Source organism: Hippocampus guttulatus, chromosome 13 (assembly GCF_054856545.1).
Source record: "Hippocampus guttulatus isolate MCC_2025c chromosome 13, RoL_Hgut_1.0, whole genome shotgun sequence".
NCBI lineage: Eukaryota > Metazoa > Chordata > Actinopteri > Syngnathiformes > Syngnathidae > Hippocampus > Hippocampus guttulatus.
Window position 1 is genome coordinate 15,226,701 of NC_141273.1, and position 13,581 is coordinate 15,240,281.

Sequence of the window (13,581 nt, forward strand, 5' to 3'; positions counted from 1 at the left end):
ACGACCTCTGCACTGTGAGGTTGATGCGCTAACCACTGGACCATCGGGCCGCCCATAAGTAAAATATATTTTTTTTCTTTTAATGAACTTGGATTGCAAATTAAACGTCAGTTCTTCCCAAGACCTTTCGAACCACATTAGAAAGCATAACTGTCGTGAAAATGTGATGAGATGGGAGACAGCAATTCAATCACGAAATACAATTCGGAATGCGTCGTCTGCGGTTTGAATCTGATACACATCTATAATTTTCACGCATGGAAAATGCACTTTATGTATGACCACCGCATTAGTACGAATCCCACCCGCACAGCGCGACCGACAACCTATTCTGAAAGCAAGCAAGCTAAACCTAGCCGCTAACTAGCACACAGTCAAATTCTGAAAACTACCCATTAGCATCTTCTATCTGTGTTTCTTGCACTTAAGACACATTTTAGGTGTTTTGTTAGGTAAAATATTCGTAATAATGGTAATACTCTATACTTATGAATAGAAAACATGTATGATAAGATTGCATACATTTAATGAGTACGTTTTGTGTTGCACTTTGAGTCATTACACAAACTTTTTTGCATTTATTGATGAATGTCACATCAAAACTTTAAATTGTTCCCCACGACTTTTTACAGAGTTGGACCGCAGCGATCGCAGCATCATGTTAAAAACATGCCTTAAAGTGCAGAAAGATGACGATAAATAATTTCTGTACAACATCTTTAAGTTTGTTCCCACAATGATCAGTTGGAGTGAGTAGTGTTTCTTTCCTGCTTCCATTTAAAAACTTTAAAGGAGTATTAGGGCCACACTGGCAAAAAGGGGGAAAAAATGTTGCATATTTTCAAGAGTAAAGTCAATCCTGTGAGAATAAAGTTGTACACTTGAAAGATTTAAATAATAAAAGAGCAAAAAATATTCATAAATTCGCAGGATTAAAGTAATATGAGAATAAAATGTATTCACCAAAGTATTGGTGATTAAAGTTGTAACATATAAATTTTTTAAAAACTTGTCTGGCATTAACAAAAGTACCCCCCCCCCCCCCCAAAAAAAATAATGGCAAAATCTGGAGGTAACAATTAGGCTTTGGACTTGGCACTGCGGTCTCCCTCCAGCCAGTATTGTTCACTCTGCATCTCAGTGAGTCTGGAGACGGTCCTTTGGAAGGCGAACATCTCTTCTTCGCCACTGAAGATGGACAGGCTGCTAGCCTCTTCCTGCCGAGACACAAAGTCAAAAGGTTTCACCAAAAACACCGGTTTCGGACCAAAAAACCCAGAGGACAAAAAAGAAGCTTTTTTGTGATAAGAACCATGCAAGACAGTGATTCTACTTTGATCTGAGTAACGCATCGCCACATCATGTGAAAGTGGAGATAAAAATGAAGCATCTCCTACTCTTTTAAGTCCCAGGTCGTCCATGAGGATGTGGCTCTCGTCATGGCCGTGGTCGCCCTCAAGAACGAAGACCTCCTCCAGCGGGTGATCGGCCAGGATCACCACGCGCACCTGAAACGGCACGCAGGTGAACATGATCAAATATCGACTTTTTCATGTTTCTTTGCAAATATTTGACTTGGCAACTAGGCTGGGCTAAGATCCAGAGCCACTTCCAAGCAATGGCTCGGCCGCGGCCAACAGACCACACTGTCCGAAAAATTTGAACAAAGCCAATATTTAGGCGGTGCTTCCGAAAAGGGGCACATACTTGATGACTGGGTGAAGTTGCGGTGGAGCGTATTTGTATTTGGCGACGTGCCCACTGCATGCGCCACACGCACTAATCCGCGCAGTACCTGACAAGTGTATTTGGCGAAGGAAAATAGAATCCATGCAATCGCGGTTTGCAGTCATGGTAACAAAATTCCCACTCCTCATTGGCCCGGGAGTATAAGGAGTAAAATTAGGGCAACTAGAGTCCGAGTCATGCGACCGGAGCCTGCTGCCTTTGTCGAATTGTACCCCCCAAAAAAAACCCACACCCACACGATGTCCCTCCCTTTAACTGTTGCAAGACGCTTGGTAAAATCAAACCTTGTGGTCGTAGAGCGCGTCCACCAGCGTGATGAGTCGCCGCGCTTGCGTTTTCTTGTTGAGCGTCAGCAGCGGGATGTGCCGGATGAAGACGGTGTCAAACAGACGCGAGATCTCCAGGTAGTCGCTGGCCCCGAGAGGCTGAAAACATCAAACAGCTCGGTCATGTCTTTCAGACTTGCTTAAGAGAAAGATCCTCGATGATGCAATATGATCTTCCATAATCCGTTTGGGCGCATTGATGGATTGACAGTAGCACCCTGTCACACAGCTCCTCAAATGTGCAGTCCAGAATGGTCCCGCACGCTTTGTTCAGACGAACTTTCCTGTTGTGCACGTTCAGCACTCTCGGTCGCGTTACTGTGGGAGGACATCAAACGATTCTTGTGCAAAAAAAATGCAAACAGTGAAAATATGAGACGACAACCAACGACTTACTGTCATTCTGGTTGAAGGCCAGCTCGTCAAAAAGCTTGTCAAGCGTCTCTTCTGCATCAGGCTCGCTGGAACTGAAATCATTGATAGGAATAATCCATGATTGATGATAATTCTCAGAAGAGAAACAAAACGTGTTAGGTGACACATGGATGTCTTACAGGAAGTACAGTTTCGCCGTGGAGGTTCTGTTCCTCTTGCGGTAGTCGATCCCTGAATCCAGACGAAGAGTTTGGCAATATTTCTGCGCAATATTTAGTTGGACTGAACGGTGGCATGTTGGAATTATTTGCCGTTTCGGCCAAAACAACAAAAAAGATGACGTCTTACCTGCAACACGGCAATAAAAGGCACAAAATTGACCCTCTGCAGCCCATTTTTATACAAGTCTAGAAAAGGCAGGGGGGGGGGGGGGGGAGTCAAATCATTTTTTTTCCCACATTGTGTCCAAGGTGTGCAATTTTTTTTTTTGTAGAATTACGATTTCTTTTAGTTATTTTAACATTGCCTAATTTCCAATTGATTTTGATTCTTAATTTAATATAAATTTAAGGATTTCTTGGAATTTAATTTCCCATTTAAATGAATGTATCTTAAAATTCAATGCTGAATGTAAATACAATTTATTTAATTCCTAAATGTCACTTTATCTCACCTCTAATTTAATTCTCTTTTCAGTGTAATTCCTGCTTTAATCAAACCCGTTTTATTAAATTGTTGTTTAATTTAATCTCATGTCAGATTTAATTTACTTCCCGATTGTATTTAGTTCCATTCTTGATTCAATTTAAATTCAACACGTTTTGACGAGCAATAATCATCGTATTCTTCACACTTCCGACGTACATTTGTAAATCCATCTCTTGATTGGATCGGTTTCGTAACGTCGCGCCCACGACTTTCCTCTCACCTTCAGGGATGCGATTGGACGTGGCCACGACGACCACGCCGCGGAGAAACAGGTTCTCAAAAAGCTGCTTGAGAATCATGGCGTCGGCGATGTCCGTCACCTGGCAACACGGTGAGGCCTCGTTTATACGAATTATCATCAGAATCATAAGAATCAAAGCCCAGTCGCTACCTGAAACTCGTCAAAGCACAGCAGACAAGCTTCCTCGCTGATCTCCTCGGCGACGGGCGCGATGGGGTCGTACGATTTGGCCATCTTGCCCGCTTTCCTCTTTGGCAGACTCTGCTTCAGCCGATGGATACCTGCGCAGTCGCATTATATGTCCGAAAATGTCCGTTATCACCCGGGCGGGAATGTTCGTCAAGCATGGCAAAAATATCACAAACAATTCGTCACAATACCGACTAAGATAAGTAATTAGAGCCGAGAAAGTGACAGGGTGCCGTTCGAGATAACTGGAGCAATACATCATGAAATGGACATTTTATTCCACCTCGCACATCATCAAATCACACTCACGTTTGTGGACGTCCAACATGAAGCCGTGGAAGTGGACCCTCTTTTTCTTTTCCGTCTCCACGTGCGAGTAAAACATGTCCATCACCATGGTTTTACCCGTGCCTGAAATAATAATCACATGTCATTTGGTATCAAAATTAAAAAGGCGATACGGTCTTGAGTATCCCTTACCCACATCGCCGTAAATGTAATAACCCTTGGGAGGCTTCGGCCTGGTGAAAAACTGCAAGAAATGTACGTTGACTGCATGAGACAGCATATTGTACAGTATCAAATGTCAACGATCAATATTATGATTACGCCACGAGGAGCCAAGTTGTGGTGGCCCTGCAAGAATCGCCACTGGCATTGATTTAAAACGATACTAAAGGCAATTCCTAATTAGGTCGGACTATCTGTGGCCAAAATGCACGCACGTATAATGTCGGTGGACGATCAAAGCAGCCGCTTTAAAAAAATCAAAAAAAAATCCACACTCTCCACTTCCTGGTATATACAGTCAATATTGTGATTTAAAAGAACACTTAACCACATTTACAATTGAAAGTGTCCGTTTTCTTCCCATCAGCAACGTGATCACGTTCACATAATATCACAACATTGTATCGTGAGTGACGAAATGAATCCGAACACTAATTATTGTACCTTAGTTTTCGTCCCATCCGGCAATTACCGTATCAAGATGTTATCCGTTCTAAATCATTGATGAATCGACAACTGAAAGAATTGATCAGATTCTTTGAATGAACGATGGGGTAATCCAGAGAAAAATCGATTCGAAGAATATTCAATAGTGAGAGGACAGCCACAAAATTGCCAATCATCTCTGTGATTTATCATGACATATGGCAGCCATTTTTCCTCCTAAATTTCTGTATCATGATTTTATCAGTACTCTTTGCCAAATATCACCACACCTAATTCATCTCCAATTATGGCATTCATCCTCTATTCATTCTGATTTGCGAAATTGTGAAACTGTCACAAAATATTATCCGAGTGTACCTTTTGGAAGATAGACGTGGTGGTGTTGCTGTATCCGCGGAGTGTTTTGTGCAGCTGGTCCAGTTTGCGCATCACGGCTCTTTGGTGCTCGTCCTCCCGCAGGATCCCATCCCGGATCAGCCCGCTGTAGTGATCCAGGGGGCCGCTGAAGCCACCGCTGTTCTCTGTTGCCGCCTCATGCCGGGCTTCCGCCACGTAGTCTTCTCATAGAGAAACAACAACATGGCGGGATCATACAATTTTGCCTCGTTTGTTTTACAACTGAGAGCGACAAAACAGGTGGCTTAAGTATTCGCCAAGGTTGTAATAGTTAACTACAACTAATCAACTAACTCAAAATAAAATTGGAAAAAAAAAACTTACTAAACGATAATAATTTAGTATTCATTCATTTTTTTAGTCTTAAATTTTTTTTGCTCTGGATGGCACAATGATGTACAAATGATGTTTTATTGCATTCAGTAAAGAGGCTTTCAGATTTTTGGGCGTTGAAATGATCGATTTTATATGCATTGTGTTTTTCAAGTTATGATAGTTTCTCTTATGCGGAGATTCACAAATTATTTCGCATAGTTAAAGAATTGCGTCATTACCTTTTTTTTGGGGGGGGGGTAATAATTCATTAATTCATTGATTATGTCGTCTGTTTCTGAGGTTGGCAAGCTTTCCGAGGACAGCAGACTTTTGAAAATATGAAAGAACTTTATGGGAATTTGAAAAGCAGAATTTGGTGCACTTTCATTGCTTGTAAACAGTGAGAACCTTCGATTTGTCACGGGGAAACGATCCTTACATCTTACATCAAAGAAATAGTCTTTCAAAGACCTTTTGATCATGGCTCTTTCATGGGAACCGATTCATTTTGAAAAAGTCATGCACCTACGTACAATAAATACTGAAGATTTTGGCTCGTCACTTCCCACCACTACTGCAAACATGCGAGCGTCGCACGAATTTGGAATTAGGAACAATGTGGCTGCGTGAAAGGAGTGATAGCTGACCGGACACGGATAGTTAAGTAAGAACAGAACGCACATTGGATTCACATCACAAACTAGAATACTTATTTTGACTATAATTACGTGCCATATAGCTCAGGTTACCACCTTTAAATGGCGACTATTTTTTACGAATAACAAAGCACACGGTCGCCCCCCCCCCCAACCAAAAAAAAACAAACAAACAAACTCACCAATAACCCGTCTCACCTCGTCTGCGACACGACATTACGGTTTTGAGTACTTCGATAGAGGAACGCTGAGCACTCCGGAGCAAAGTGCAGCGCAGTGAGGCTGTCATCTTGGATGACAGCGGCATCCACACCGCCATCTTGATTCAAAATAACTTTATGGATAAAGTGACAGCGAACAAAGTTCTGTAGTTTTTATTAGCTACTGACAGAGGGAGACATCGATTCCATTTTGAGTCACGGGGTGCCAATTAACTACTGGGTTCTCTCTCTCTCTCTCTCTCTCTCTCTCTCTCTCTCTCTCTCTCTCTCTCTCTCAAGATGTATGCGGAAAGAATGAGCTCCAAATACCTCAAGTGAAAAAGATCTTAGTGGTCTAAAACATACGGAGTTTATTTTCTAATCATGAATAATATTTTTCGAGAATATGGAATGTCTGAAGTCATGCAGTATAAAGTACTTCGTTACTTGTGCAAAATGAAATTACAGAAATGCACAAATGGCAACTTTAAGCGTAGCCTAGTGCAATAATTGTGATAGTTCATTTTATTTATTGGCGCCTTTCCGCACACTCAGGTTGACTTTACAAAGAATACATTACAGACGAAAAACATTAAAATATCCAGAAAAAGTACAAATCTCAATTTCATAAATTTATTCTGTTTTGTGCATTTATGACTAAACATTTACGCAACAATGAAAGCAGAATAGCTATTTACATATAGGATAAAAAAATATTGATTTTACACATTACAGTATATCCACAGTAATTAATCCCAGAGGCAATTATTGTTCATTCCTAAAAATAAGTCGAGTTTGTATTAGAGCACCAAATATGGTCGCGCATCCTCCTGTCTTGTGACGTCGGTGCAGAAACGAGTGCAATTTTTTCCTCCACCTCACTGAGCTGCAGACAAAACATGGGAGGCTTACAGGCTTGTTCCCATGACAACCGAGCAACCCCATCACTACTAGCCTGCCACTACCTCGAAGCACATCCACCCTCTCTCTCTCACCCCCCCTCCCTCCCCCATCTGTTTGTCTGTCTGCTGTACACACACAGCAGCAGCGTTACATCCGCTTTTAAACTGTAAAGACGAGCCAGGCACATCAGGGCCCCTCCTGCTTGTCTGCGTCGGGCGGTGAGTGTTTACATCCTTTGTCAACGGACGTCTCCTATATGGGTTAGAAGATGGACGCTGTCGTGGACGCTAATCGTACTATGGGAGTCATGGAGAAAGCAACCACCCCCCACCTCAGAAACAACCTCCCACCCTTTTACCGCTGAATGCATTAGTCTAATGAGAGACTGCGGCAACATTAAAGGGGATGTGATGGTGGTTTTGTCACAGAAAGACTGTATAATTTCTCTTTTTCTTCTTGGGTAAGTTGTGCATTCTAATCAGGTGGAATTTTTTTTTTCATTTTATTTTGTTATTAGCTCCAAATGAGTGCACCCACAGCGACGGTGCAGCAGCGAGCAGACGGGAACGACGACGACGGCGGTGAAATGCAAGCGGCCGCGGTGGCACCATCCTCCTTCATGCAGGGCCAGTCGGGCAAGATTCCGGGCAGGAAGCGAGGCAGACCCCCGCTGCGAAGTGTGACCAAGATAGATTTCGCCAACCGCTACGCCGACTCGCTGCCGCCACTCAAAGTGCCGAAGAAGAGGGGCAGGAAGCCGGGATTCAAGGTCAGAATGGGGCGGCGAGGGAGCGGGGATACCTTGAAGTTGAATTTGTTTCGCAATCAAGCTCGTGTAAGTGAGTAGGACTAATAATTTTAGCGCATTTGGAATGATATGCAGGACAACCAGTGCACCTCAATAATGTTGACATTTTGAGTGAGTTGATTTTTGTGAGAAAAAAAATTACAAAATGAGTTCTAACACTTAATGTTTGGTCTCTTGTTCAGCAGTTTTGTGCTGTCCTTGAATGGTCGGTCATTTTTATGGAAGGGGGGCCCTTTGCACCGGAAGAATTATTGATTATTATAGTGATTATTTTGTTGTTTGCTTCAAACCTTTTTTTTGTTAAGTTAGGATGGCGGATCTTTTACATTTGCATTGAAAAGTCTATTATTACCCCACCACTACCAAAAAAAGCGACAAAATGGCAAAAAGTTGACCATCTCATGTTGGAGCCATGTTTCATGTCAGCCCACTTGTCAGTGCAACAGCTCTCGATGTGATCGCTCCTGTTTAACATCAGACTCACAAGCAGATCGAATCTGAGGCACGTGTTAGTTTTGGCAATGGAAATTTACAGTTACAATTTCCATCTTTTTTTTTTCTCCTCACAACTGAGGTATTCCATCATTTTTCCCATTTTGATTTCATATAGTCTTTTTTAAAACCAGAAAGTTGACTTTTGAAATGACTTCAGTTTTGTGTCATCTGCTTTTTTTCTTCCCACAGAATTAAATAACTGAAAGAATATCCTCCACAAGTGCTCATTTTATCATTTTTGCCCCAGGGTTGTACACCCTGCCTGTAGAATTAACATCTTAATGATTGAATTGATTAGAAGATTGATTTTGCATCCCAAATATGTTACCGTTGACACGAATCAATCAATCAAAACCAAACAATCAAGTCTTCCTGGAAGGCCTGCCTCAACAAATGTGTTTTGAACTGCTTTTTCTTGTTCTTCTGCAGCTGAAACCCAGAATGGTGATGACGCCGTTGGCCATCTCGCCGCCCAGCAGCACCCCCGAGCCCGACATGAGCTCCATCCCTCAAGACGCCGCCACAATCCCCCACTCGGCCACGCCGCAGGTGCTCACAGGTAAGAGGAGACCACAAGTCAGCCAAACACCTCATTCACGAGGCTGCAAATGGAAATGGGAGGCCGGCGGGGTTTTTTTCATTTTTTTTTTTTTCAGATGAGGTCAAAACACAAATAATAAATAAATAAATAAACAAATTAAAACACACAAATAAATAAACCATAGGGATCACATGAATATAAAATATGACAGTTTCTGTCACGAATAAAAAGAATATTTTTCTCAATTTCTAAAATTGTATTATCTCAAATAAATTTGAACTATTCATCCAATAATTGGATAAGCTAAATACAACATTGTTAAGTGTATGTGTCAAATACAATCATTCATTCGTATTGTCTTATTGATAATTAATGTCATTATAATTGCCTAACAAATGAGTTAAGATAAAGGACAAAATGTTTAAAGTCTATGTAAAATTTGGGGTTTTAGTAATAAAATGAAAATCATCTTTATTTTATTAGTTTTTATGATAATCAGCTAATTATTCAATAAAAATAAATAAAATATGTTAATGTGAAAAATTGTTCATTTTAATCATTTTTATTTTTTTTTTCAGGGGGACAAATTCTTGAACCAATAATGGAAAAAAATGTGAATGCACATATATTTTTTAAAATAAAAAATGTATTAAATATTTTTCATTGGACAGTCGACCCTCACATTCAACACCCGCAAATTTGCATCATCACAGATCCCCCCCCCCCTTGTTCTTATCAATTTATTATGAATTAACCACTTATTCACTGAGAGGATTTTTTATTTTTTTTAAATGCGTGCAAAAATTCCCCAAAGAGTTGATGGTCGCCACCTCTTGCATTCAGTGTGCATCTACATCAACAAGCAGGCCAACACGGGCCCGAACCTGGACCGGAAGAAGATCCAGCAGCTGCCCGATCACTTTGGACCTGACCGGCCGTCGGTGGTGCTGCAGCAGGCCGTGCAGGGATGCATCGACAGCGCCTTCCAGCAGAAGACCGTCTTCACTCTGCTCACGCAGGGATACGGGGGAGAGAAGATCTCGGGTAGATTTTCACTCATCGCACACGACGCATCTCGTTCTCCATAGCCGCCAGTCAGTCGGCTTAGTTTTCATTCAAGTGACTAAAAGGACAAGCGGAGCTTTATTAAGAAGTCTGCATTTGTTCCCGTTGGGGGACAGTATGCGGTCCGCACAGCTTTATCAGGATCCTGCGTCTTAATTTTTTTTTCTAAATGGACTCCACCGACTATGAGGGCAATTGATATTTCGCATCTGAACCGCAGCCACATTCGACGGCAAGCAGCACCTCCTGAGCCTCCCTGTGGTGAACAGCATCGACTACGTGCTGCGCTTCCTGAAGAAGCTTTGTCGCAGCCTGCACTGCGAGAACCTGTTTAGCGACCAGCCCATCAGCCAGCGTGCCTCCTACCACTCGGACGGTAAGACGCTCAATCATACACCCCGCCTACGTCCCTGCTATATCACGGATCGATGCGGTTTATGTTCATCATTTTTCACAGCCCCTTCTTTCCCGCTTCCATCTCGCCCGTAGTGGAAACGTCCCTGGCCGAGGATTACCGCCACGAGCAGGCCGACGGGAAGCGCTACCCGGTGGCGGATCACAGAGAGTCCGCGTTCAACTCGATCAGCTCCTCCTCGTATTTGTCTTCGCCAAAGTCCTCCTACGGCTTCCGCGCATCGCAGCAGTTCTCCAACGCGCCGGCAGCCTCCAGGCCGTCGCCGAGCAGCCCCGGCGCCTTCGTGGAAAGCAACAGGACAGGTGAGGCCGTCGGCGGTCTGGTCGCCAGGCAATTAGGGTTTCGAAAAACAAACATTTCTTCAAGTAATGTAAACTAAATGCAAACGGATGGAACTTAAACTTAATTCAACTCATCTTTATTTACATTGCCCGTATACATCTTCTCGTCTTTCAAAAGTGAGAGACAATTTCAGCTTTCGCAGACAGCGAGATTTGCTTCCCTTTACCAGACGTTTTCAGAGCTGTGCTCAGGACCGCGCCGTGTCTTCGGAAGTTGCGAATTTCTCCATTTGTGAGACAATAAAGGTTTTCTTATCGTACAACAATGTACGAGTCGTTCAGTAGTAGCGTTGCTAAGCAACGGAGGAGACTCCCACGCTGTACATTTTGTTCGTAAGCAATGTAGCGGCGGCAGTTAGCTTCCCACAGTTCGTTGTGACAAAGGCCGTTTCACTATTTAGTTGGAAAAAAATCTGGTCGTTATGATCTTTACCTTTAAAGGTCTTTGTTGGAAAGCAAAATGGGCAAATGAAAAATGAAATCGGTAAAATCGGCACTTTGAAATATTTAAGTTGCAAGGGTGAGGTTCAACTGTAGCTAAATTACTGCCAAACATACTCATTAAATAACATACAAATGTATGAACTCCTTTTCACATACCAACTATCGCTAACTTTGCATCGAACTTAGCTTATACCTTAATTACCATCTAAGCCATTCGCTAACTTACTGAGCACCGAGCTAAATTACAACCTTCCTCCTTCACTAACTCACTTAGTAACTTTCTAACTAGCTTGGTAACTAACTTACTTTCTAACTAACTAACTAACAGACTGACTGACCTAAAATCATCTTATTTCAGTCCCAAATTGCAATCGAACTCATTCACTACTACTTAAATTTTATTTTTTCTCATTCGAGTGTGCGGCGAGTTATAGCATACAGCATTGATGAGCGTTTGTCCCGTCAGGTGGGTATGCCGTGCAGGAGTTCAAGGCCCCGCCCCCCGGCAAGGATCCGTCCACGTGGAGCGTGGACGACGTGGTGTGGTTCGTCCGGGACGCCGACGCCAACGCCCTCGGACCTCACGCCGACGTCTTCAGGAAACACGTGAGCCCAGACCACACATAGTATTATCGTCATAATTCATAATCAATTAGAGTTATCGATACAAATAGACACATAGGCCAGGTATTCGTAGATGAGGTGAAAGAAAGTTATTGCCCCACCCCCGCAGGAGATCGACGGTAACGCGCTGTTGCTGCTCAAGAGCGACATGATCATGAAGTACCTCGGCCTGAAGCTGGGGCCTGCCCTCAAGCTGTGCTACCACATCGACAAGCTCAAGCAAAGCAAGTTGTAGGATCATCGCACCTGATTGGTCCGTTTATAGGAACTCGCGGAAGAAACGGGCACAATAGGCTCACTGTTGTAGCTGCCGACTGGGTCAGATCGAGGAGGAAACAACGAATGACTGTTAACGAAAACCCCTTTCACACTCCCTGGAAAATACTTTTTTTTTTGTCTTTGCGTTTTCTTGGCTGTTCGCGATAAACAACGCTGACGTGGAATGGAGACAGAAAGCTCGGACTGAACCATTTTGAAAATTAGTCCAATTGGAAAGAAGTCCGTCAATGATAATACACACAAATAAATGGCTATATCACTTTAACTTTTAATCTTTTATGAAACTAAGACTGCACCTCTGAAGCATTGAACTGATGTAGACACTATCAACTGTAAAGAATATATTTTTTAAAAAGTAAAGCCTATTGACTCACCAAAATGCAGCATTTTTTTTGATTTCTTTTTTCCATAATTGCAGCCTTTTTCATTTGAAAATTGTGTTTGACGACATTTGCAATATCAATTTGAATTTGATTAATCAGCCCGAGACAAAAGCTGACCCAAATTTTGGGGTTCGAGTTTAGTATCAAAGCGGTCACGAAGGCAGGAGAAAAGGAGATAAAATGAATTATTATTTTATCCAAATAAACAGTTTTACATGCACACGTGAACTGCTTTTGGCTCATTGGGCTGTTTTGAAAATCCAATGTGGCCCCTTGAGCACAAAAGCTTGCCCAGCCCTGCTCTACACGGTGCTTTCATTATTATAAATACCCGCACTGAAAAAAAGCGAAAAGCATTTACTTTATTTAAAGATATTTCGATGCTATTGTTTTTTTCGGAAGCGGTGCCTTTACTGAATTAGCTTGTTTTACGCTAATTTGACGTAAAATGATGGTATCATTCCGAGGAAGCGCAGTAATATGCATACTGTATCTATACATATACATTCGGGGTGGAACACAAAACGATTTCAATCGGGAAAGTTGGTTTTGATCTAGCAAAGTGTTATACTGCCTCCTGGTGGCCAAGATGGGCAGACTGGGAGGAACGGCACAATGAAATAAATTGCAGCATTATTCATTCTTTACAGTCTAATTATGTTATTACTCCTGATGTGGCCAAATTGAAGCACTGAACTGTATCGTCCTTGAAACGTATTTCAATTCATGTATTGAAACCTTATATATATATATATATATATATATATATATATGTGTGTGTGTGTGTGTGTATGTATTTAATATTGAAACAGCATTCTTAAATGGTATCGTATGCCATGTATCGCGATACCTCTCGAATCGTCTTTGGTTGGAGAAGTGCACACCCCTAATGTACTGTACATGTGTACAGATAATACAGAATGTGCGGAAGTGTTTCATTGTGCACAAATGTCACAAGCCTCAGCATTTTCAAAGTCCATCTGTTATCAGTGTTGACATCGACGAGGACGATATGTGTTTTGTGATAGTGCAATGTCGAGGAAAATATCAATATGCGTGTAATCCTGTATGCGAGTATTAAATCAAGACATGTTAACTACTACTTATGCCTCCGTGTGGCTTATATTTGTATTATTTTCTCATACAATTCTCATACATTTTTTTTCTAATA

General features: G+C 42.1%; 2 protein-coding genes across 5 annotated transcripts; one reads left to right on the forward strand and one right to left on the reverse strand.

Annotated features, from left to right (window-relative positions):
* Positions 1-565: 565 nt before the first annotated feature.
* afg1la (AFG1 like ATPase a) lies at positions 566-6,289 on the reverse strand. Of its 3 annotated transcripts, none has more exons than XM_086126514.1 (13): positions 6,111-6,285; positions 4,903-5,102; positions 4,069-4,120; positions 3,898-3,999; positions 3,550-3,680; positions 3,379-3,478; positions 2,799-2,857; positions 2,630-2,712; positions 2,472-2,542; positions 2,293-2,393; positions 2,034-2,174; positions 1,398-1,508; positions 566-1,217 (listed from the first exon to the last, which is right to left on the reverse strand). In XM_086126514.1, exons 1-13 carry the CDS (start codon positions 6,229-6,231, stop codon positions 1,080-1,082), a joined length of 1,410 nt encoding a protein of 469 aa, XP_085982640.1. In that variant the 5' UTR covers positions 6,232-6,285; the 3' UTR covers positions 566-1,079. The 3 variants fall into 3 exon arrangements, with proteins under 3 accessions (XP_085982640.1, XP_085982642.1, XP_085982641.1); XM_086126516.1 differs by having other exon boundaries at positions 6,095-6,243; XM_086126515.1 differs by lacking the exon at positions 2,799-2,857 and having other exon boundaries at positions 2,630-2,681; positions 6,111-6,289.
* Positions 3,382-13,512, forward strand: scml4 (Scm polycomb group protein like 4). 2 transcript variants are annotated; one of them, XM_086126518.1, is made up of 8 exons: positions 3,382-3,489; positions 7,533-7,784; positions 8,748-8,877; positions 9,703-9,903; positions 10,145-10,300; positions 10,414-10,641; positions 11,591-11,730; positions 11,858-13,512. In XM_086126518.1, exons 2-8 carry the CDS (start codon positions 7,539-7,541, stop codon positions 11,981-11,983), a joined length of 1,227 nt encoding a protein of 408 aa, XP_085982644.1. In that variant the 5' UTR covers positions 3,382-3,489; positions 7,533-7,538; the 3' UTR covers positions 11,984-13,512. The 2 variants fall into 2 exon arrangements, with proteins under 2 accessions (XP_085982644.1, XP_085982645.1); XM_086126519.1 differs by lacking the exon at positions 3,382-3,489 and adding an exon at positions 7,097-7,233.
* Positions 13,513-13,581: the final 69 nt, after the last annotated feature.